Source organism: Nerophis lumbriciformis, linkage group LG05, assembly GCF_033978685.3.
Source record: "Nerophis lumbriciformis linkage group LG05, RoL_Nlum_v2.1, whole genome shotgun sequence".
NCBI lineage: Eukaryota > Metazoa > Chordata > Actinopteri > Syngnathiformes > Syngnathidae > Nerophis > Nerophis lumbriciformis.
In genome coordinates this window covers 52,310,451-52,336,655 of record NC_084552.2, presented here as the reverse complement: position 1 = coordinate 52,336,655, position 26,205 = coordinate 52,310,451, and the positions used below count along the sequence as shown (strand labels likewise).

Below are 26,205 nucleotides of genomic sequence, written 5' to 3'. Positions count from 1 at the left end.
TCAGCATCTTCAGGTTATAGTATTTTTTTGTAGTAGTATTTCTGCAGTACATCATGAAGTATAAATATTGTTAATAATATTATATAACAATATGAAATTAATGATCATAGAAATACTTATTGATTTATGTATTTTTTTAAATATGTATTAAATCTTCGTAATTAATTTTTGTATTTTAAATATGTTCATCGGTATTGATACAATAAATCTAATTACAAAATTGTAATAATCAAGTGCAGGTTTTTTTACTATTTTGTATGTATTATTATATAATTATTTGTATAAGTGTTTAATACAACAGCTACAGTATATCATGAGTTGGATAATTAAAAAGAAACATTTTAATATTAATACAATAATATATATATATTTTTGAATATTGTTTCATAATTATTAAACAACCTTTTAATATAAAATATAATTGAATTATTATTACTATTATTATTTTAACGATGTTTACTACAGGGTTTGTTGCTGTTTTTATTATTTGGTTGACCTTATTTAAAAAAAAATTATTATTCATCACCAACAAAATGACTAATAAAGACATAAATAGGACTAAGTAGTATAAGAAAATAATTAATAAATACATAATAGGATGCAGTACAACAACAAAATAATAAATACATAATATGATGCAGTACTGCAGGAAAATAAATCAATACATAATAAGACTCAGTACTTCAGAAAAGGAATAAATAAATACATAATGAGATGCAGTACTGCGGGAAAAGAATAAATAGACACATAATAAGATGCAGTACTACAAGAAAATAATAATACATAATAGGATGCAGTAATACAGGAAAATAAATAAGTGCACAACAGAAGGCAGTACTACAAACAAATACCTAAAGGGATGCATTTCTACAAGAATATAATAAGATGCAGTACTGCTGGAAAATATTGAATAAATACATAATTCCAAGACTACAAAAAAAGTACTCGAAATGATGCACAACTACAAAAACATATTAAATACATAAGATACAGTACTGCAGGATAAATACATACAAAATATAAATACTTAAACGGATGAAGTACTAAAAAAATAATAAATACATCATAAGATGCAGTACTACAATAAAAGAATAATACGTTATAGGATGCAGTACTACAATCAAATGAATAAATACATAATAGGATGCAGTATTATGAGAACATAGTAAATACATACATTATAGGATGTATTACTGGAGTAAAATAATAAAGAAACACATAATAGGATGCAGTTATACAATCAAATGAATACATACAGTACATAATAGGATGCGGTATTATGAGAACATAGTAAATACATACATTATAGGATGTAGTAAAATAATAAAGAAGCACATAACAGCATGCAGTACTACAAGAAGAGAAGAAATAGATAATACAGTGCAGTACCGCAGGATGATGACTGTGTTGTTTCAAGACACACTTCACAATAAGTCAGGCCAAACAAAACCCAGACAGGACGATCCGAGTGACACGTCGCCTCAGCCTCTTTGGCCTCCTTTGAGGAGGTCCAGTTAGAGGAAATCCATTGCTAACAAGTTTGCTTTCCTTGCAGGAGGAGCAGGAGGCAGGACATCATGCATGGAAATCCTCTCACTCAGTGCAGAGGATTCAACCTGAAAGGTATGCACTGGTCCTGTGTTGACTTCATTTCCACTAATTAGCCACAGCCCAGCGTGCTGATCATTAACCGTTGCATTAGAAATGACAGTTGATGTGTTGATGACAGCCTACAGGAACGCGGTGGAGATGACGCAATACGCCGTCAAAAACAACACCACCTTCCTGGAGTGTCTCCCCAAGGCCCCCCAGGCCTCCATCCGCTGGCTCATCCATAGAGACAATGACAGGAGAAAAGAGGTCAGTCAGGGTTAGCCTGAAAGTTGTCTTTTAGCGTCCTGATGGTGATCGATATTGTTGTAAACATATTATTGGTATTATTATTTTTTATTGTGATTTATATTTATTATTCCCAGCAAAATTTGTATTATCATCAAAAGTATTGTTAGTATTATTATTTTTTTTGAAAATTATATTCATCATTGCTAGTATTCCAATTTGTATTATTATTATTATTATCAAAAGTATTGGTATTAGTATAATTATTTGTATTATTTTTTGTGTAATTTGTAAGTGTTATTATCCATCCATCCATCCATCCATTTTCTACCGCTTGTCCCTTTCGGGGTCGCGGGGGGGTCGCCGGAGCCTATCTTTCGCCCGGATGCAGCTGAGTGTTATTATTATCAAATTAATATAAATTTATATACATTTTAATTATTATATCATTATTATTATTATACTTCTAAAAAAATATGGTTGTTCTCATCACCATCTGTATTTATTATTATTATTATTATTATTATTATTATTATTATTATTACTATTGAACAAAAACAGCACAGACTACCAAGTCAAATTCCTTATGTGTTGAACATACTTGGCCAATAAAACTGATTCTGATTCAGATTTTTTTATTATTATTATCAAAAAATATTATGGTTTTTGTATCGCAATTTAAATGTACTATTCATACTAGAATCACAAATTTTCTTAATTATCATTAGTATTATTATTATTATCATAATTATAATTTTTTCTGTTATTATTTTATTATTAGTAGTAGTATTAACATTAATATCAAAATGTGTTTGTTTATATTCTTACTTTTAGTCAGACTTACTTTTAACTATTATTATTTTACTACTTGTATTTCTATATAATTATTATTATTCTTTGTTTTAGTATTATTTTTTGCAATTTTTATTTATTATTCTTATCACAATTTGTATTATGTGTCATCATTATCATAAATATTGTCATGATCATGCTCATCGTTATCATCACTATCACAATTAGTATTATTCTTATTTTTTTAATTATTATTATTATTACTATTACTAATACTGTTATTAATTTTAGAAATAATGTCCAGGAAAGCAATGATGTCGTCACCAGAAGATGAAAACATTTTAATTGTGAAACATGTCATATTTTGTGTGTTTTTAATCGTATTTAAAAATGCTATCAATCCAGATTATTATTCAAATATATTATTAATATACAGCACTATTCATAATGTCTCTATTTTATGTGTTTTGAACTGTATTTCTATGCTAAATCCTACATTATTGTTGTCATAGGTCATTTTTTTAATTCGAAAAATACTATGTACAACATTAAAAAACTGCACAATTTACATAGATTTTTTTGAGGAAAAGATCATTTAATCTAAAAAAAATATTGAATAAGAAAATAATCAATTGATAAAAAAGACTTGTACCCTTTGTTTATCCAATGACTTAAAAGTTGTGTAAAGGTGCGTTTATCAGGGTACATTGTGGTGGTCTACAATCATGATGCACATGTGACCCTCAGGTGAAGCTGAGCGAGCGCGTCCTCTCCACCGATCACGGCCTCCTCGTCCGCTCGGCCCAGCCCTCCGACCAGGGCCTCTACTACTGCCTGACCACCGAGAACGGCTTCAAGCGCACCGTGGCCAAAATCCGCCTGCGTGTGCTGAGCGAGGCCATGGTGAGCATGCTCACGGACAAGAAGAATTCGCCGTGGGCCTGGTCCGGCTCCTTGCACCCCAAGGTGCTGCTGGAGGCCTTCAGCCCCGCGGAGAGTCTGGCCGTGCAGCAGTACTGCAAGGAGAGGAAGGAGCTCCAGCAGAGGCAGCCTCCCCAGGGGCCGCCACCGGGGCCTCTCAGAGGGGACTTGGCCAAGCTCAAACCGCTGCTGGACCGCAGGAAGAGCCGCAACCGTCGCAACCACCTCCCGGAGGAGTGAGGCAGCAAACTGCTTAGTCGGGCTGTGGACGCTGAGAGGAGGACGATGCTCCCTCTCCCGGATGGAAGTGGCTTTTGCTTTGGACCGACGTCCTGAGGCGGCGTGGACGTAACATCACAGACAAGACGCTCAAAGTCAGCAAAGTGGACAAAAAATCCAAACTGTGGTCAGTCAGTGTGCGTCTTTTTGGACAAAAGGGAGAAACATGAAGGGAAGAATGGATGCATGTCGTATTACACTTGCATTAGCTGTCAACACCTTCCACAAGCTCCTGTATTTATTCCTGCTTGACCAAACTGTAATGTCCAAACGTCCCCACTAGGTAGCGCAACTGAGAATGAGCGCGTGAGACTTGACATGTGAGAATGTGTGATGTAGATATGTGTGAGATTGTGTACAGCTATTTAAAGTTGTGTATATAAGTTGACTTCCCACGACTGTATCTGCAAGTCGCAGAGACGAGCCTGAGTGCATCCTTTTGTCCGACAGCGCACGTTGAATAAAAGTGTTCGTACAGCAGCCGCTTGAAAGACTACTTTCATTTACTCTTCTCAGATTGTCATCAGATTATTGGGGTGATCATTCAATTCAGAATCGATTCTCAATTCAAACAGGTTCTCTCAATGTCTTATTTGGTATCAAAAAACCTTTTCAAAATAGATTACAGCTTACACATGTAGCAAGCGAGGAGATGGCCTATATCAGGGGTGTCAAACTCATTTTAGATCTCCACATGGAGAAAAATCTACTCCCAAGTGGGCCAGACTGGTAAAATCCCGGCACGATAACTTAAAAATAAAGACAATTTCAAATTGTTTTCTTTGTTTAAAAATAGAACAAGCACACTCTGAAAATGTACAAATCATAATGTTGTAAGGTTGTTTTTTTTACACGTACATGTTGCGATTAATACTATTCTATCTTTATTTGTCGTTATTTATACTTTCTGAATAAATTATGTGATAATGTTCATCAGTCAACTCATTGGTGTTCATTTTCAATCTATCAAGATAAAAATATTTTATCAAAATCTAATTACCATCCATCCATCCATCTTCTTCCGCTTATCCGAGGTCGGGTCGCGGGGGCAGCAGCCTAAGCAGGGAAGCCCAGACTTCCCTCTCCCCAGCCACTTCGTCCAGCTCCTCCCGGGGGATCCCGAGGCGTTCCCAGGCCAGCCGGGAGACATAGTCTTCCCAACGTGTCCTGGGTCTTCCTCGTGGCCTCCTACCGGTCGGACATGCCCTAAACACCTCCTTAGGGAGGCGCTCGGGTGGCATCCTGACCAGATGCCCGAACCACCTCATCTGGCTCCTCTCGATGCGGAGGAGCAGCGGCTTTACTTTGAGCTCCCCCCGGATGACAGAGCTTCTCACCCTATCTCTAAGGGAGAGCCCCGCCACCCGGCGGAGGAAACTCATTTCGGCCGCTTGTACCCGTGATCTTGTCCTTTCGGTCATGACCCAAAGCTCATGACCATAGGTGAGGATGGGAACGTAGATCGACCGGTAAATTGAGAGCTTTGCCTTCCGGCTCAGCTCCTTCTTCACCACAACGGATCGATACAGCGTCCGCATTACTGAAGACGCCGCACCGATCCGCCTGTCGATCTCACGATCCACTCTTCCCTCACTCGTGAACAAGACTCAATCTAATTACAGGATGTTATTTATGTAGTTTGCTCATTTTCCTCGCAAGGTGCACTAACGTGGTTTATTTTTTTTTACATATGTAGCATAATCTACAAAGATACAAATAATTGCTATTGTGACATCTAGTGGACACATTTAGAACAGCAGTTTCTTTCATTCAAAAATTTCGGCAAATTTTTATACTTAGCAAACTCATCCCGCGGGCCGGATAAAACCTGTTTGCAGGCCTGATCTGGCCCGCGGGCTGTACGTTTAACACCCCTGGCCTACACTGTATAAGAAAACAAATCTATACTTTTTACAGTAAAATGTTATTGTAAAAATAAAAAGTGGTACTATTTGTCCATTCATAGTAATGCACTGTAAATCAACGACTGTACATTTTACAGTAAAAAAACTAGCGGCTCAGCAAAATTGTACCATAGAAATAACAGTGGTACAGTTTTTCTATTAATAGTAATGCGCTGTGAAAACGAGCGTAGATTTTATGGTTTAAAAAAAAAGGCACCTCAGTCGCCACAATTTTATCGTCAAAATAATAATCTTTGCATGTTCAGTAATTTGGTGTAAAAAAAAAGAACCACAACCTTTACGGTAATTTTGCCAATTTTCTACATTAAAATCTACATCATTTTTCTACACTGTAAAAAATGTCTTTAACAATAAAGAATTCTTGAACATTTTGAATCGATTCATAATCGTAATAAATTCTAATTGCTATTCGAGTGTGATTTTTACCCAGCACCCTAACTGTTTATGCCAACATATCCCATGTTTTGGTTAATGGCTAAACATCGAAAATAAATATTTCAGTTTACTGTAGATATTCTTCTGAAAACATGTGTTACATTATCTGTGTTTCTTTTGTCAGAGGTACACATTTTGGAGAGAAAAAAAAAATAAAAAAAAAATATAGAGTAGATATTTACATATATCCGAAATTAAGTGTTACTTCTTTTAATTTCATAATCATATTACAAAACAGCTAGTGTTTTTCTTCCAAATGTGGTCTTTTGGTTGTATGCAAAACTGTGTGCTTAACCTTGAAGTGAGGAATGTAGAAAGAGAGATAATGGGCATTTGTTTTGGCTAGAGAGACATGACTGCCAGGGACTTAAGAGGGGAGAGGGTTTTTCGGGGGGGCAGACCATCTTGGCGGCGCGATAGAATGTTCTATGCTGGACTGGTCTCAATGTATATATGCAAAGCTTTGCGAATATATTACAAAATACCTATTCTGTCTCTGGTGGTTTTTCTACTCAGCTTTTAAGTGTCGTAAAGAGCTTGGGAGCGACTTGTGACTTGAATTCCCTGGGAGGAACAATTGGTCCAAAACGCAACACTAGCGATTAGCGACTTAGCATTCTTCATAATAATAAGATATGAAAATTAGTTTTCAATCTTCTGTGGCGTTTAATGCTGTACCTTGTCGATTGCATTGTACCATATGTCCCGGCAAGAAATCTGCGTTCAAAGAACTCCGGCTTATTAGTGATTCCCAGAGCCCAAAAAAAGTCTGCGGGCTATAGAGCGTTTTCTATTCGGGCTCCAGTACTATGGAATGCCCTCCCGGTAACAATTAGAGATGCTACCTCAGTAGAAGCATTTAAGTCCCATCTTAAAACTCATTTGTATACTCTAGCCTTTAAATAGCCCCCCTGTTAGACCAGTTGATCTGCCGTTTCTTTTCTTTTCTCCTCTGCTCCCCTTTTCCTTGAGGGGGGGGGGCACAGGTCCGGTGGCCATGGATGAAGTGCTGGCTGTCCAGAGTCGGGACCCGGGGTGGACCGCTCGCCTGTGCATCGGCTGGGAACATCTCTACGCTGCTGACCCGTCTCCGCTCGGGATGGTGTCCTGCTGGCCCCACTATGGACTGGACTCTTACTATTATGTTGGATCCACTATGGACTGGACTCTCACAATATTATGTCAGACCCACTCGACATCCATTGCTTTCGGTCTCCCCTAGAGGGGGGGGGTTACCCACATATGCGGTCCTCTCCAAGGTTTCTCATAGTCATTCACATCGACGTCCCACTGGGGTGAGTTTTTCCTTGCCCTTATGTGGGCTTTGTACCGAGGATGTCGTTGTGGCTTGTGCAGCCCTTTGAGACACTTGTGATTTAGGGCTATATAAATAAAGATTGATTGATTGACCTTTGTATTTATTCTGTGTATTTAGGAAATCTTTGCAGGCATCCCTGAGGGCAGGCTGTAAATCGGACACTTTGCTGAGTCAGCACCCTGCCATGCAACTGTCCCAATCCAGAGGGGGCAGACGTGTCGGGTCATAATGTCACTTTTGATGACCTCACTCCCCACTTATTGCAGGGAAATAACACGCCTGGTGTTTGATCGATGGTTCATTTAAGATAAAAAAAGAGGCGTGTTCTCGTGCTAAGACCCTTCCAGCTGGGTTTGGAGGCCCAGGAGGACGTGGACTAAAAAGGCGAGGAAGAAAAAAAAAGCTGAATACTTCTCTGATTTTATTCATTTGAAGCCACTAGTTAAGCAAACCATAAAAACGTTTCGCAGTGGAGATTTAAAGGATTGAAATCCTGACTTCGCTCTTCTTTGAAATCCCTGATTGTTTTTAGCGTTTTACAAAAATCACAGTATAAACGTCAAAAACAATAACACTGAAATTAAGTAAAAGTAAAAAAAAAAATAAAAAAAAGTGCAAGTTAATATGGAAAATGTCCCACAGCAGCTTTTTTTTGATCGAATCAGACGATCCGCATCTTGTTGTGGTTCCTCCTGACCACGCAGTACGAGATAAGGCAAAGGACAAAGACGGCTACGCCGCAGCCGATCATCGTCTTCTGGATGATGTCCAGCAGCTTGATGCTGCCCATCAGCTTGTCCTTGAGCAGGTTCGCTGTTTCCTCGTCCAACTCCGCCGACTAGTCAAGAAAGATTAGCCATCGTTAGTCAGGAAGGGAATCTTTCACACTGGAACATACGGTACCCATTCCCAGGTACTCAACAATACCAATTCTCAGGACGTTTGTGCGTGTTCATCATGTTTGCTTTAACTTCTAAATCTCATTTGCAAGTATTATATGGTATACTTTGCATGCAGTTGCAATTCCAAGACGTTAGATGGCAGTGTGCAAACTACAATGTGTTGTCGTAGCCAGGAAGTAGTCTTTGCTATTAAGTTGAATGTGCCAGTCTTGTCTTTTGTTTATATTGTAAGTATTGTACATATTACACACCAGCTGGTTGATTGTAAAATTACCAAATTTAAAGGTAATAATAATAATAATAGATGTTATTTGTAAAAAGCATTTTACATTGAGTAAACAACCTCAAAGTGCTACAGTGTATTAAAAAATAAATAAATAAATAAATAAAAATAAAAACTAGAACTGCCTAATAGCTAGAACTAGTATGCATATATCTAAAAAAAAAAAAAAAAAAAAAGGCTTTTTTAAAAGCATCCACAGTCTGTTGTGCCCTCAGGTGGTCAGGGAGAGCGTTCCACAGACTGGTGAGCGGCACAAAACTATTTAAAAGTTATCTCGTTTTTGAAAAAGACATTATTATAAATAACGATGTGTTTGAAGCAGAAGACATAAAACGGCAGGTTTTAGGTTCCATTTGGGTGGAAGGAGAGGAGCCGCAGCCACGCTTTACTTTGTGCCTCTTGCTAGTGCTAACAGAATTGCTATTGTGATCCAGTGGACACATTTAGAACAGCAGTTTTGTCAGGCTTGCCCCTGACAGTTTGGTTGTGTTTTAGTTTTTCCTCTGTGTGTGTAGTATTTCCTGTCAGCGCTCTTGTTTTGGTTCTGTTTCCTGTTTGTCTCCCTGAGTGCTGTGTCCCCTCAGCTGTGGCTGATTGGCACCTGGCCACACCTGGTGTCAATCAGCCAGCTGCTATTTATACCTGCCCTACCCTCCAGTCACTGCTGGATTATTGTAGTGTCTACCTGTCATTGTCATTACTACCTGTCTTAATACTTGTTGTTGTAGCTCTGTCTACTTTTGTTTCACTCTGCTCATGTCCTAGTTCCTTCGTGTCACAGTAAGTATTTTTGTTTCTTGTCCACAGTTAGCCTCTGTGCTATTTTAGTTCATAGCCAAGTTTGTTCTCCGCCTTGTGCGCGCCTTTTGTTGTTACCCTTTTGTTTGTTTTTTTGCCATAGTGTTTAATTAAATCATGTTTTCTCGCTCAATGCCTGCCATCATCTCTGCATCTTGGGGTTCGTCACCAACAAAATGTGACAAGTTTATTTTCATAAAAAAAAAAAAAATGCAGCTCATTTTAATACTTGGCAAACTCATCACGCGGGCCGGATAAAACCTGTTCAGCCCGCGGGCCGTAGGTTTGACACCCCTGGTCTTAAATAAAACAAAGCCTAAAAACCTAAAAGATTTAAGCTTTTACCAAAAGCAGCAATCATAAATGAATCTTTCAAGAGAGACACAATGGTGACATCTATAGTTCTATTTGGATAAAGACGGGGGGGAAACACGCTACTCGTAAATTTTGTGCGCAGCAACAACAAACATGGCTGTAGACGGGAAGTTAAATCATGAAATGGAACTTTACCCCAACAAAAACGATCCATATTTATCCTGATAACAAGGTCCTTAGCCCAGCCACACACAAAGAAGTTGTAGACCTCCATGCCTTCCCAAGTTTTTATCTGTTTTGTGGTGTAGAAAGTTGTCCGGAGCACAATAGTTCCATATGTCTGGGGAGGTGACCGACGTATAATCCTTGATATTACTCGACAAATCTTTTTTTGATTAAAGGGGAACATTATCACCAGACCTATGTAAGCGTCAATATATACCTTGATGTTGCAGAAAAAAGACCATATATTTTTTTAACCGATTTCCGAACTCTAAATGGGTGAATTTTGGCGAATTAAACGCCTTTCTAATATTCGCTCTCGGACAACGTGACGTCACATCGGGAAGCAATCCGCCATTTTCTCAAACACCGAGTCAAATCAGCTCTGTTATTTTCCGTTTTTTTCGACTGTTTTCCGTACCTTGGAGACATCATGCCTCGTCGGTGTGTTGTCGGAGGGTGTAACAACACGAACAGGGACGGATTCAAGTTGCACCAGTGGCCCAAAGATGCGAAAGTGGCAAGAAATTGGACGTTTGTTCCGCACACTTTACCGACGAAAGCTATGCTACGACAGAGATGGCAAGAATGGGTGGATATCCTGCGACACCCAAAGCTCATGACCATAGGTGAGGATGGGAACGTAGATCGACCGGTAAATTGAGAGCTTTGCCTTCCGGCTCAGCTCCTTCTTCACCACAACGGATCGATACAGCGTCCGCATTACTGAAGACGCCGCACCGATCCGCCTGTGCTCCACTCTTCCCTCACTCGTGAACAAGACTCCCAGGTACTTGAACTCCTCCACTTGGGGCAAGATCTCCTCCCCAACCCGGAGATGGCACTCCACCCTATTCCGGGCGAGAACCATGGACTCGGACTTGGAGGTGCTGATTCTCATCCCAGTCGCTTCACACTCGGCTGCGAACCGATCCAGTGAGAGCTGAAGATCCTGGCCAGATGAAGCCATCAGGACCACATCATCTGCAAAAAGCAGAGACCTAATCCTGCAGCCACCAAACCAGATCCCCTCAACGCCTTGACTGCGCCTAGAAATTCTGTCCATAAAAGTTCAGAACAGAATGGGTGACAAAGGGCAGCCTTGGCGGAGTCCAACCCTCACTGGAAACGTGTCCGACTTACTACCGGCCTTCTCCACTTTATCCAGGGTAAATCCTACCTAACCTTATCCGTGTTCACACACACGCACAATGGTCGTTTAAGACCCCCGCCCCCCTCCGTCACCCAGTGCAAAGTGACCTAGTACGCATGCGCGGAAAATGCGTACGTCATAGTCACCTCCAGTGTTGCTTTGTGTGCAAGTTCTTAAAGGGGAACATTAACACCAGACCTATGTAAGCGTCAATATATACCTTGATGTTGCAGAAAAAAGACCATATATTTTTTTAACCGATTTCCGAACTCTAAATGGCGAATTAAACGCCTTTCTAATATTCGCTCTCGTGACGTCACATCGGGAAGCAATCCGCCATTTTCTCAAACACCGAGTCAAATCAGCTCTGTTATTTTCCGTTTTTTTCGACTGTTTTCCGTACCTTGGAGACATCATGCCTCGTCGGTGTGTTGTCGGAGGGTGTAACAACACCAACAGGGACGGATTCAAGTTGCACCAGTGGCCCAAAGATGCCAAAGTGGCAAGAAATTGGACGAATGTTGTTCAAAATACGAGGCTGTGGGGAAAGCCGACGAAAATGGTCAGTCGTTTGTTCCGCACACTTTACCGACGAAAGCTATGCTACGACAGAGATGGCAAGAATGTGTGGATACCCTGCGACACTCAAAGCAGATGCATTTCCAACGATAAAGTCAAAGAAATCTGCCGCCAGACCCCCATTGAATCTGCCGGAGTGTGTGAGCAATTCAGGGACAAAGGACCTCGGTAGCACGGCAAGCAATGGCGGCAGTTTGTTCCCGCAGACGAGCGAGCTAAACCCCCTGGATGTCTTGGCTCACACCGTCAAGAGAAGAATATCGACCCTAGCTTCCCTGGCCTGCTGACATGAGGGTATGTCTACAGAATATATTAATTGATGAAAATTGGGCTGTCTGCACTCTCAAAGTGCATGTTGTTGCCAAATGTATTTCATATGCTGTAAACCTAGTTCATATTTGTTAGTTTCCTTTAATGCCAAACAAACACATACCAATCGTTGGTTAGAAGGCGATCGCCGAATTCGTCCTCGCTTTCTCCCGTGTCGCTGGCTGTCGTGTCGTTTTCGGCGGTTTCGCTTGCATACGGTTCAAACCGATATGGCTCAATAGCTTCAGTTTCTTCTTCAATTTAGTTTTCGCTACCTGCCTCCACACTACAACCATCCGTTTCAATACATTCGTATTTTGTTGAATCGCTTAAGCCGCTGAAATCCGAGTCTGAATCCGAGCTGTTCTGAATAGCTTGCTGTTCTTTCCGCCATGTTTGTTTGTGTTGGCATCACTGTGTGACGTCACAGGAAAATGGACGGGTATTTATAACGATGGTTAAAATCAGGCACTTTGAAGGTTTTTTTAGGGATATTGCGTGATGGGTAAAATTTTGAAAAAAACTTCGAAAAATAAAATAAGCCACTCGGAACTGATTTTTAATGGTTTTAACAATTCTGAAATTGTGATAATGTTCCCCTTTAAGTATAGAGATCTATTCCATTGCATAGTTTGCTTTTTTTTGCTCGTATCTGCTTTTTGCAGGAGGAGTTAAGCCTATTTTGCACCCAGATAGTTTGCACAGTGTTTGCTGCACAACAGCCGTCTTAGCTTGGTTGACCACCACTGGTTTTCACTTCCAGGAAGAAGTCACGTGACGGAATACAAACAATTGCACAGCCTTCTCTATGATTCAAGGCTTTTCCTGCTGCACTTTTCTTATGTTTGTTCTTAGATTAAACACCTTTTCACCTGTCTCCTGCTGCCTTCTGCACATTGAGATTACGACAACCACCACTGCAATGCGTCACCAAATGCTTCGATTTCAAGTAGAATATGAATATATTGCACAATATTGCATGTTTAAATGTTTGATGCTGAGCAGTTCCCAATAGAGTCAGAAGTGTGACCGTGTATTACAACTACCGTATTTTTCGGAGTATAAGTCGCTCCGGAGTATAAGTCGCACCGGCCGAAAATGCATAATAAAGAAGGAAAAAAACATATATGTCGCGCTGGAGTATAAGTCGCATTTTTGGGGGAAATGTATTTGATAAAACCCAACACCAAGAATAGACATTTGAAAGGCAATTTAAAATGACTAAAGAATAGTGAACAACAGGCTGAATAAGTGTACGTTATATGAGGCATAAATAACCAACTGAGAACGTGCCTGGTATGTTAAAGGCCTACTGAAATGCGATTTTCTTATTTAAACGGGGATAGCAGGTCCATTCTATGTGTCATACTTGATCATTTTGCGATATTGCCATATTTTTGCTGAAAGGATTTAGTAGAGAACATCGACGATAAAGTTCGCAACTTTTGGTCGCTGATAAAAAAAAAAGCCTTGCCTGTACCGGAAGTAGCAGACGATATGCGCGTGACGTCACAGGTTGTGGAGCTCCTCACATCCGCACATTGTTTACAATCATGGCCACCAGCAGCGAGAGCGATTCGGACCGAGAAAGCGACGATTTCCCCATTAATTTGAGCGAGGATGAACGATTCGTGGATGAGGAAAGTGAGAGTGAAGGACTAGAGGGCAGTGGGAGCGATTCAGATAGGGAAGATGCTGTGAGAGGCGGGTGGGACCTGATATTCAGCTGGGAATGACTAAAACAGTAAATAAACACAAGACATATATATACTCTATTAGCCACAACACAACCAGGCTTATATTTAATATGCCACAAATTAATCCCGCATAACAAACACCTCCCCCCTCCCGTCCATATAACCCGCCAATGCAACTCAAACACCTGCACAACACACTCAATCCCACAGCCCAAAGTACCGTTCACCTCCCCAAAGTTCATACAGCACATATATTTCCCCAAAGTCCCCAAAGTTACGTACGTGACATGCACATAGCGGCACGCACGTACGGGCAAGCGATCAAATGTTTGGAAGCCGCAGCTGCATGCGTACTCACGGTACCGCGTCTGCGCATCCAACTCAAAGTCCTCCTGGTAAGACTCTCTGTTGTCCCAGTTCTCCACAGGTCAATGGTAAAGCTTGACTGTCATCTTCCGGGAATGTAAACAATGAAACACCGGCTGTGTTATCCGGCACAACAGTCAGGGGGTGCATTCTACGGCGGGGGTGCGTTATCCGGCACAACACCTGCCGCAATACACCGCTTCCCACCTACAGCTTTCTTCTTTGCTGTCTCCATTGTTCATTGAACAAATTGCAAAAGATTCACCAACACAGATGTCCAGAATACTGTGGAATTTTGCGATGAAAACAGACGACTTAATAGCTGGCCACCATGCTGTCCCAAAATGTCCTCTACAATCCATGACGTCACGCGCAGGCGTCATCATACCGAGACGTTTTCAGCAGGATATTTCGCGCGAAATTTAAAATTGCACTTTAGTAAGCATGTGTTGCAATGTTAAGATTTCATCATTGATATATAAACTATCAGACTGCGTGGTCGGTAGTAGTGGGTTTCAGTAGGCCTTTAACGCAACATATTATGGTAAGAGTCATTCAAATAACTATAACATATAGAACATGCTATACGTTTACCAAACAATCTGTCACTCCTAATCGCTAAATCCCATGAAATCTTATACATACTCTTACATGAATGAGCTAAATAATATTATTTGATATTTTACGGTAATGTGTTAATAATTTCACACATAAGTCGCTCCTGAGTATAAGTCGCACCCCCGGCCAAACTATGAAAAAAAATTGCTACTTATAGTCCGAAAAATACGGTACACGTTGGAAACAAGAGGTTCGTTTCCACTTGAGTTCTTGCTATCGTTACCTCGTTCATCCAAACGACGGGGAAGGTGGTGTAGTCCTTGACTTTCTTCAGCACCCTGAGGACAACACAGTACTTCTTTGAAGCGCAGCTTTGTGAAGAACGGCAAAATGTTTACTCTGAAGTCTTTAAAAACTTACGTGATGACCTTAGACGGCCCGTACATCATATTCACTTGGATCTTCTTGGCAAACCTCAGGGTGAATCCGGTCATCTGGAAAGAAGATTTTTTTTTTTTTTTTTATTGGGATTGTGCTCTCAAATAAGGGTGTTCCAATCCGATATCAATATCAAACATCGCTCTGATACCAACAACAATTCAGCTTGCGTGTAAAATCTCCAAAACAAGCAGTCCTGCAGCGCGTTTGCAAAGCTGGACAGCCAAGTAAACATTGCAGTCTACAGGCTACTAGGAGCTCGCGGCTACGCAACAGCTAAGTACACACTAGAGTGGGGCGGCGTGGCTCGCTTGGTAGAGCGCCCGTGCCAACAATTTGACGGTTCCAGGTTGGATCCCTGCTTCCGCCATCCTAGTCACTTCTGTCGTGTCCTTGGGCAAGACACTTTACCCACCTGCCCCCAGTGCCACCCACACTGGTTGAAATGTAGCTTAAAGATGTAGATCATGGGTTTTTAGTCTCTAGAGAAAAGCGCTATATAAGTATAATTCAGACACTTCACAATACTTGGACCATATGTAGTAAGTGTCCTTCATTGAACAATATTGAAGTCTGAAACAGCACATTTGTCAATACAAACTACAAACCCTGTTTCCATATGAGTTGGGAAATTGTGTTAGATGTAAATATAAACGGAATACAATGATTTGCAAATAATTTTCAACCCATATTCAGTTGAATATGCTACAAAGACAACATATTTGATGTTCCATCCATCCATCCATCTTCTTCCGCTTATCCGAGGTCGGGTCGCGGGGGCAGCAGCCTAAGCAGGGAAGCCCAGACTTCCCTCTCCCCAGCCACTTCGTCCAGCTCCTCCCGGGGGATCCCGAGGCGTTCCCAGGCCAGCCGGGAGACATAGTCTTCCCAACGTGTCCTGGGTCTTCCTCGTGGCCTCCTACCGGTCGGACATGCCCTAAACACCTCCTTAGGGAGGCGCTCGGGTGGCATCCTGACCAGATGCCCGAACCACCTCATCTGGCTCCTCTCGATGCGGAGGAGCAGCGACTTTACTTTGAGCTCCCCCCGGATGACAGAGCTTCTCACCCTATCTCTAAGGGAGAGCCCCGCCACCCGGCGGAGGAAACTCATTTCGGCCGCTTGTACCCGTAATCTTGTCCTTTCGGTCATAACCCAAAGCTCATGACCATAGGTGAGGATGGGAACGTAGATCGACCGGTAAATTGAGAGCTTTGCCTTCCGGCTCAGCTCCTTCTTCACCACAACGGATCGATACAGCGTCCGCATTACTGAAGACGCCGCACCGATCCGCCTGTCGATCTCACGATCCACTCTTCCCTCACTCGTGAACAAGACTCCGAGGTACTTGAACTCCTCCACTTGGGGCAAGATCTCCTCCCCAACCCGGAGATGGCACTCCACCCTTTTCCGGGCGAGAACCATGGACTCGGACTTGGAGGTGCTGATTCTCATCCCAGTCGCTTCACACTCAGCTGCGAACCGATCCAGTGAGAGCTGAAGATCCTGGCCAGATGAAGCCATCAGGACCAAATCATCTGCAAAAAGCAGAGACCTAATCCTGCAGCCACCAAACCGGATCCCCTCAACGCCTTGACTGCGCCTAGAAATTCTGTCCATAAAAGTTATGAACAGAATCGGTGACAAAGGGCAGCCTTGGCGGAGTCCAACCCTCACCGGAAACGTGTCCGACTTACTGCCGGCAATGCGAACCAAGCTCTGACACTGATCATACAGGGAGCGGACCGCCACAATCAGACAGTCCGAAACCCCATACTCTCTGAGCACTCCCCACAGGACTTCCCGAGGGACACGGTCGAATGCCTTCTCCAAGTCCACAAAGCACATGTAGACTGGTTGGGCAAACTCTTGATGTTCAAACTGATAAACATTTTTTTTGCAAATAATCATTAACTTTAGAATTTGATGCCAGCAACACGTGACAAAGAAGTTGGGAAAGGTGGCAATAAATACTGATAAAGTTGAGGAATGCTCATCAAACACTTATTTGGAACATCCCACAGGTGAACAGGCAAATTGGGAACAGGTGGGTGCCATGATTGGGTATAAAAGTAGATTCCATGAAATGCTCAGTCATTCACAAACAAGGATGGGGCGAGGGTCACCACTTTGTCAACAAATGCGTGAGCAAATTGTTGAACAGTTTAAGAAAAACCTTTCTCAACCAGCTATTGCAAGGAATTTAGGGATTTCACTATCTACGGTCCGTAATATCATCAAAGGGTTCAGAGAATCTGGAGAAATCACTGCACGTAAGCAGCTAAGCCCGTGACCTTCGATCCCTCAGGCTGTACTGCATCAACAAGCAACATCAGTGTGTAAAGGATATCACCACATGGGCTCAGGAACACTTCAGAAACCCACTGTCAGTAACTACAGTTGGTTGCTACATCTGTAAGTGCAAGTTAAAACTCTCCTATGCAATGCGAAAACCGTTTATCAACAACACCCAGAAACGCCGTCGGCTTCGCTGGGCCTGAGCTCATCTAAGATGGACTGATACAAAGTGGTCTGACGAGTCCACATTTCAAATTGTTTTTGGAAACTGTGGCATTCGTGTCCTCCGGACCAAAGAGGAAAAGAACCATCCGGATTGTTATAGGCGCAAAGTTCAAAAGCCAGCATCTGTGATGGTATGGGGGTGTATTAGTGCCCAAGACATGGGTAACTTACACATCTGTGAAGGCGCCATTAATGCTGAAAGGTACATACAGGTTTTGGAGCAACATATGTTGCCATCCAAGCAACGTTACCATGGACGCCCCTGCTTATTTCAGCAAGACAATGCCAAGCCACGTGTTACATCAACATGGCTTCATAGTAAAAGAGTGCGGGTACTAGACTGGCCTGCCTGTAGTCCAGACCTGTCTCCCATTTGAAAATGTGTGGCGCATTATGAAGCCTAAAATACCACAACGGAGACCCCCGGACTGTTGAACAACTTAAGCTGTACATCAAGCAAGAATGGGAAAGAATTCCACCTGAGTGTTGTTAAAAGGAAAGGCCATGTAACACAGTGGTGAACATGCCCTTTCCCAACTACTTTGGCACGTGTTGCAGCCATGAAATTCTAAGTTAATTATTATTTGCAAAAAAAAAATAAAGTTTATGAGTTTGAACATCAAATATCTTGTCTTTGTAGTGCATTCAATTGAATATGGGTTGAAAAGGATTTGCAAATCATTGTATTCCGTTTATATTTACATCTAACACAATGTCCCAACTCATATGGAAACGGGGTTTGTAGTATCAAATAATTATAGTTGAGTATTACTTACACATTCTAAGTCTCCAATGCACAGGCCTATGAGAAAGTATCCAGGAACAAGCGTGTCTGCATCATTCAACTTACTGCATCATGATCTTAACGTAATGAATTATTGCGGCCACTAGGTGTTGCCAAAGAAAAAAATACCACTCCTCAACTTAAAGGCAGCATCAGTCCATCATGGATATATAATAATAATAAATAGGTTAGTGCTGTTAAAGTTAAAGTACCACTGATAGTCACACACACACTAGGTGTGGTGAAATTACCCTCTGCATTTGACCCATCCCCTTGTTCCATCCCCTGGGAGGTGAGGGGAGCAGTGAGCAGCAGCGGTGGCCGCGCTCGGGGATCATTTTGGTGATTTAACCCCCAATTCCAACCCTTGATGCTGAGTGCCAAGCACGGAGTTAATGGGTCCCATTTTTATAGTCTTTGGTATGACTCGAAACTTCATACCTACAATTGTTCTCTGTTCGACTAATTCCATTTGCTCAAATCTTTTTTAACATTCCACACTACAAAATAAAAGTATGTAAGATTCCTGCGGATATTGTATCGGATTAATATCGGTATCGGCCAATACCCAGAGCTCCAAATGTCGGTATCGTATCGGACACACCCCTACTCTCAAAGATTCTGCTTTTGTAGCCCGCAGTGACATAAGTTGATAGCTGATATCGATACTGCACCTTGTCAGCTATCAAAACATCAACATTTATCATATGAAGTGGTACCTGGGTTTTTGTACGCCCCACTTTTTGTATGATTTAGTTTTTTGGTGAAAATTTGGCTGAATATTTCGGTTATCGTCCGGACAAACATCGCACGTAACAAACCCACGTACCATTCCACGGATTCTAGTTCCTAAACAAAGAATCCCACATGTTGCTAACTCTGTCAATAACAATAATAATCCACCATGGGGCCAAAGAGAGTTGCGAGTGCCAGCACTTTGATTAAAAAAAGGTGAGGAACATGACTGTATTCATTGACAAAAGAGTGTTCAATTTCGGTCCGAATGATGTTAATTGTTTATTGATACATCATGTTATATGTATTTGCACATACAACTAGATTTGTTCTCTATAAAATGTGTTATTTTTGGTTGCAATATTGGACCTATTTGAACGGATCACATGGCAACAGAAGAGTTCTTACAGGTTCCACGTCCAGGAAGGTGGAATGATGCTCCTTGCTGGGCTGGAGGCCTTGCATGGCCTCATGCAGGAACGGACTGCCGTACAGGAAGTGAGGCAATGACATGTAGACGGGATTTCCTGACAAGAAGATGAATTCATCCATGAAAAGAACTTTCCAGTCGCTCTTTGAAGTTCATCGTCAGACTCACCGTTCTGGCAAGCGCTCAAGTCCAGCACCCCCGCCATGGTGCAGTTCTTGGTGGTCTCCAGATCCTTGCAGTAGCAGTGGTTGTCAGGGTTGACGGTGGGCGAGGCAAAGGTGGAGTCCGGGAGGCCAAAGCGATACACCGGGATGCCCTTCAGGTCCATGGTCTGCTCGTAGATGGCCGACACCGACCTGCAGAGAGGAGGCCTCTTGTTGCATTGCAGCGACCTCTAGTGGGGATCAGGCATACTTGCCAACCTTGAGACCTCCGATTTCGGGGGTTGGGGGGCGTGGTCGGGGGTGGGGCGGGGCGTTGTTGGGGGCGTGGTTAAGAGGGGAGGAGTATATTGACAGCTAGAATTCACCAAGTCAAGTATTTCATAGTATATATATATATATATATATATATATATATATGTATGTGTGGGGGAAAAAAATCACAAGACTATTTCATCTCTACAGGCCTGTTTCATGAGGGGGGGTACCCTCAATCGTCAGGAGATTTTAATGGGAGCATTCGCATACCATGGTTTATATAGGGCACAGAGTGGGTGGGTACAGGCTGGCCTAGGGGCGTGGTGATTGGCTCATGTGTTACCTAGGAGGTGTTTCCGTCTATGGCGGCATGTTGTTACAATTTCGCTGCGCTTGTTGAGGGATGACAGGTCTGGACGGTAAATAATAAACAGTTTCTCTTTCAAGCATAGGTTGCATCTTTTATTACCACTATTGTAAGGTGTGCTGGATGCAAGAATTTGCCATGTTATTGAATATTCAACATTATTGTCTTTGAGGTCCCAAATGTGTTTGCTGAGTTCTGTGGTATTTCGCAGGTTTTTGTTCCTGAAAGAAGCCTTGTGGTTGTTCCATCTGGTTTTGAATTCTCCCTCGGTTAATCCTACATATGTGTCGGATGTGTTAATGTCCTTGCGTATTACCTTAGATTGGTAGACAACTGATGTTTGTAAGCATCCCCCGTTGAGGGGGCAATCAGGTTTCACCTGAGCCAATCACCACGCCCCTAGGCCAGCCTGTACCCACCCACTCTGTGCCCTATATAAACCATGGTATGCGAATGCTCCCATTAAAATCTCCTGACGATTGAGGGTACCCCCCCTCATGAAACAGGCCTGTAGAGATGAAATAGTCTTGTGATTTTTTTTCCCCACACATACATATATTGCGCTCTACTACGGTATCGAGCACTATTTTTTGGATAACCTTATTAAGACATATATATATATATATATATATATATATATATATATATCCTGAAAATATGCAAACAAAACTGTGTTTGGATAATTGATACTTCAAACTTGCATAAATAAATATTAAGGAATATAACAGAACTTGGCTTCTGAGAGCTTCAAAATGTAATGAATAAAATGCTAAAGTTGTTGATAAACAAGCAATTATTTTAATAATTAAATATGGTCATTTTAAATGAATTATTATGATAATTTAAAATGAATTATTTCAAATATGTTTATTTTAATGTATAATTCTATGGCTGGATGTAATAAGGAGTCAGAAAAAATACAAATAAAAATACAATTTTGATGTTTTTTAGCAAAATATAGTCAACATTTGTTTGTTTTTTTTAAACTAATAAATATATTTATTTTTAGGTAAGATAAACATAATAATACAATTTATCTCTAGTCTGGATGATTTACTTCTTGTCACCCTGTTGTCCTCCCGTCGTGAAAAAAGGCTGTCCTCACTCAGGTCCTCATGGAGCTGGAGTGGGCGTGGCCTCCAGCTCCGGCTGAAAATCGGGAGATTTTCGGGAGAATATTTGTCCCGGGAGGTTTTCGGGAGAGGCGCTGAATTTCGGGAGTCTCCCGGAAAATTCGGGAGGGTTGGCAAGTATGGGATCAGGTGCTAAGGTTGGAGCGCCCATCACCTGCAGATGTCCGCTGAGAAGAAATAAAGCGGCTTGCTGTCGTCCACGAAGGGCGAGAAGGAAGAGGCAGCTGGAAAATGAAAGTGAATGTTAAAAAGGCAAATCACGAAACCAGAATTTCACATTTTAAATTACCACGATTCTCGATACTGAAAAAAATGTAACCCACGTTCGTTTAAATTCATTAGTCTTTCAAAGTGTCTAGTATTTAAAGGGGAACTGCACTTCTTTTGGAATTTTGCCTATCGTTCACAATCATTATGATGACGACGAATGGGGATTTTTTTTTAGGCATTCTACATCCATCCATCCATCCATCCATCTTCTTCCGCTTATCCGAGGTCGGGTCGCGGGGGCAGCAGCCTAAGCAGGGAAGCCCAGACTTCCCTCTCCCCAGCCACTTCGTCCAGCTCCTCCCGGGGGATCCCGAGGCGTTCCCAGGCCAGCCGGGAGACATAGTCTTCCCAACGTGTCCTGGGTCTTCCCCGTGGCCTCCTACCGGTCGGACGTGCCCTAAACACTTCCCGAGGGAGGCGATCGGGTGGCATCCTGACCAGATGCCCGAACCACCTCATCTGGCTCCTCTCGATGTGGAGGAGCAGCGGCTTTACTTTGAGCTCCTCCCGGATGACAGAGCTTCTCACCCTATCTCTAAGGGAGAGCCCCGCCACCCGGCGGAGGAAACTCATTTCGGCCGCTTGTACCCGTGATCTTGTCCTTTCGGTCATAACCCAAAGCTCATGACCATAGGTGAGGATGGGAACGTAGATCGACCGGTAAATTGAGAGCTTTGCCTTCCGGCTCAGCTCCTTCTTCACCACAACGGATCGATACAGCGTCCGCATTACTGAAGATGCCGCACCGATCCGCCTGTCGATCTCACGATCCACTCTTCCCTCACTCGTGAACAAGACTCCGAGGTACTTGAACTCCTCCACTTGGGGCAGGGTCTCCTCCCCAACCCGGAGATGGCACTCCACCCTTTTCCGGGCGAGAACCATGGACTCGGACTTGGAGGTGCTGATTCTCATCCCAGTCGCTTCACACTCGGCTGCGAACCGATCCAGCGAGAGCTGAAGATCCTGGCCAGATGAAGCCATCAGGACCACATCATCTGCAAAAAGCAGAGACCTAATCCTGCAGCCACCAAACCAGATCCCCTCAACGCCTTGACTGCGCCTAGAAATTCTGTCCATAAAAGTTATGAACAGAATGGGTGACAAAGGGCAGCCTTGGCGGAGTCCAACCTTCACTGGAAACGTGTCCGACTTACTGCCGGCAATGCGGACCAAGCTCTGGCACTGAGCATACAGGGAGCGGACCGCCAAAATCAGACAGTTCGATACCCCATACTCTCTGAGTACTCCCCACAGGACTTCCCGAGGGACACGGTCGAATGCCTTCTCCAAGTCCACAAAGCACATGTAGACTGGTTGGGCATTCTACATATTAAATAAATTCAATCAAAAGTCCGCTTGCAATGGAGCCAATGGGAGCCGTTTAATTCTGCTTATAGCAGAGGTGGGACCAAGTCATTGTTTTGCAAGTCACAAGTAAGTCTCAAGTCTTTGCCCTCAAGTCCGAGTCAAGTCCCGAGTCAAGACAGGCAAGCCCCGAGTCAAGTCCAAAGTCAAGACTGGAAAGTCTCAAGTCAAGTCCTAAGTCCTGCATTTTGAGTTTCGAGTCCTTTCAAGTCCTTTTAACCACAGACTAATATATTAACACAGATTGTGTATGCTTTTCAAACGCTGTATTTATTTATTAAAACAAGTGCATTTTAAATTGCAGGAAAGAAAATTGTGCTGACATTGCACTTTATAATAGCAGTCATTTTAAACATTAACTCATTCCTTTACAGAACAAACACATTGGAAAAATAAAGTGCAAATGTACTTATTTTATTGTACAAAAGTGTTAACATTGAAAAAACATGACATATACGTGAACATAACAAAAAAGTTGTACTTTTTATATGTCAGGGCCCTATGCTGCATTGCATTTGCAAAAGACCAAATTAGCCAAGAGTCTGTCAGTCATTTGTGCACGATGGGGGCGTAGTATGATGCCACCGTGGCTGAAAACTCGCTCCACTGGAGCACTGGAGGCAGGCACTGCCAAGACTCTCATGGCCACTCGGAACAGTGAAGGAAGAGTCTTCATGTTCAATGCCCAGAACAAAAGGGGGGAGAGAGTTGTTTTGGGTTGGTGCACTACTTGTAAGTGTATATTGTGTTTTTTTATGTTGATTTAATTAAAAAAAGAAGAAAAAAAAAATTATTTCTTGTGCGGCCCGATACCACTGAGGTAAACAACCAACAGTATGTCAGAAAGCTAGCTAAAACGGTACACATATTCATAATATAGTATACATTTTAACTGACCTTTATTTTACTATTTTTGTCTTTTTTTTAGGTGGCTAAAATACGCGGTGCTGCTGACCGCCGTCTAACGTTACGTGTGATATATTGACTAACGTAACCCTGCTTAAAAAAATCACTGAACAAAAAGTATGAATAAGGTAGTGAACTGCAACAGATTCCCGTGTTTGCAATAACGTTATAACGTTAGCAGTGAGTTTACAGCCTCACTGATTTAACTACACAGCAAATAAAAGTCACGTTACTTAGCCAATAAACGTTATCTTACATTCAAAACTTACCGTTCTTTGTGCAACTTCAAATGCCGGACGAAGTTGGAAGTTGTTGCCTCTCCATCAGTAATTTTCGAACCGCATGTGTTGCATACTGCAAACCGTTTTGTGTTGACCACCTCGTAATTTTTATACCCAAACAAAATTATTTTAGGTATCATTTTTTGTTCACTGGCGTGTGGTTTGGACATGTCTTCTTCCTTGGTTGTCCTGCAATTTGATTGGATGAATGCTGTGTGATGAAAACAAAGTAGATCTAAGTTGATTGGCTGTTGTACTGAGACCACACCAGCTGACACACGCAACGCTGATAGACAAGTACACAATGAAAAATACGGAGCGCTCCCGAATAACTTTTTCATCTTTGGGTTTTGGGGAAAGTAGCAAGTCATGTCAAGTCATGTCAATTCAAAAGGCTCAAGTCCAAGTGAAGTCACAAGTCATTGATGTTAAAGTCTAAGTCGAGTTGCAAGTCTTTTTACATTTTGTCAAGTCGAGTCTAAAGTCATCAAATTCATGACTCGAGTCTGACTCGAGTCCAAGTCATGTGACTCGAGTCCACACCTCTGGCTTATAGCGCCCCTAAAAACATCCAAACACCTCCATTAAGATTTTATATACATGATGTAAGTATACGGTCGTGACCAAAGTTTACTTACACTTGTAAAGAACATACTGTCATGGCTGTCTTGAGTTTCCAATCATTTCTACAAATCGTATTTTTTTTGTGATAGAGTGATTGGAGCACATACTTGTTGGTCACAAAAAACATTCATGAAGTTTGGTTATTTTATGAATTTATTATGGGTCTACTGAAAATGTGACCAAATCTGCTGGGTCAAAAGTATACATACAGTAATGTTAATATTTGGTTACATGTCCCTTGGCAAGTTTCACTGCAATAAGGCGCTTTTGGTAGCCATCCACAAGCTTCTGGTTGTATTTTTGACCACTCCTCTTGACAAAATTGGTGCAGTTCAGCTAAATTTGTTGTTTTTTCTGACATGGACTTGTTTCTTCAGCATTGTCCACACATTTAAGTCAGGATTTTGGAAAGGCCATTATAAAACCTTCATTCTAGCCTGATTTAGCCATTCCTTTACCACTTTTGACGTGTGTTTGGGGTCATTGCCCTGTTGGAACACCCAACTGCGCCCAAGACCCAACCTCCGGGTTGATGATTTTAGGTTGTCCTGAAGAATTTGGAGGTAATCCTCCAAACTCCACCTCCATGCTTTACGGTAGTCTTGGTGTTCCTGGGATTAAAGGCCTCACCTTTTCTCCTCCAAACATATTGCTGGGTATTGTGGCCAAACAGCTCAATTTTTGTTTCATCTCACCACATAACTTTCCTCCAGAGGGTCTTATCTTTGTCCATGTGATGTCATATTTAATATTTACATATTTTGATCATTTTAAGAATACGCAGCGCATTAATTTCAAAAACGCATCACAACCTTTGTTTTTGGGTTTTTTCTTCATCACTGATTTCTGCTCACTGCAGACTAAATGAGAGCCAACAAACATAATAAAACATCACTTACTGTACTAGGTCTGCTGTCATTAGGATGCTGACTGCTAGGATGTTCATATATCGGAATAAAAATGTCTCAAAATCCTCGCGAAGAAACGGGTTGGAGGGGGGCAAGTGCTTTTAGTGTCTTCCTCGCCAGTTCCAGATCCTACATGGCTATCAAGGTGTCCCAACTTATCGGATCATATTCTCAGCCATCTACTTTTCAGGTGAGATGCATGATTTATGATCTGCAATTGTCAGGACTCGGACTTTGGCTTGGTTTGTTCTCCCGTGGTGCAAATGAACTGGACTGGTCAAGGCTTGAAGGTGGGTACATGATTTATTTTAAACTATCAAAAAAGGAA

General features: G+C 42.0%; 2 protein-coding genes across 5 annotated transcripts in view; one reads left to right on the top strand and one right to left on the bottom strand.

The window, feature by feature from the left end:
* Positions 1–4,311, top strand: part of sema3c (sema domain, immunoglobulin domain (Ig), short basic domain, secreted, (semaphorin) 3C) — an 88,048-nt gene extending 83,737 nt beyond the window's left edge. For all 3 annotated transcript variants that reach the window (XM_061959615.1, XM_061959613.1, XM_061959614.1), the window contains 3 exons: positions 1,556–1,623; positions 1,730–1,860; positions 3,379–4,311. In XM_061959615.1, coding sequence (XP_061815599.1) covers positions 1,556–1,623; positions 1,730–1,860; positions 3,379–3,792 — 613 coding nt within the window. In that variant the 3' untranslated portion in view covers positions 3,793–4,311. The remainder of the gene's footprint in view (positions 1–1,555; positions 1,624–1,729; positions 1,861–3,378) is intronic.
* Positions 4,312–7,986: 3,675 nt separating this feature from the next.
* cd36 (CD36 molecule (CD36 blood group)) overlaps positions 7,987–26,205 on the bottom strand; it is a 44,287-nt gene continuing 26,068 nt past the window's right edge. For both annotated transcript variants that reach the window (XM_061959610.1, XM_061959611.2), the window contains 6 exons: positions 21,675–21,744; positions 19,770–19,957; positions 19,580–19,698; positions 15,112–15,185; positions 14,975–15,029; positions 7,987–8,347 (listed from right to left, as the gene is read on the bottom strand). In XM_061959610.1, the coding sequence (XP_061815594.1) occupies positions 8,171–8,347; positions 14,975–15,029; positions 15,112–15,185; positions 19,580–19,698; positions 19,770–19,957; positions 21,675–21,744 (683 nt within the window). In that variant the 3' untranslated portion in view covers positions 7,987–8,170. The remainder of the gene's footprint in view (positions 8,348–14,974; positions 15,030–15,111; positions 15,186–19,579; positions 19,699–19,769; positions 19,958–21,674; positions 21,745–26,205) is intronic.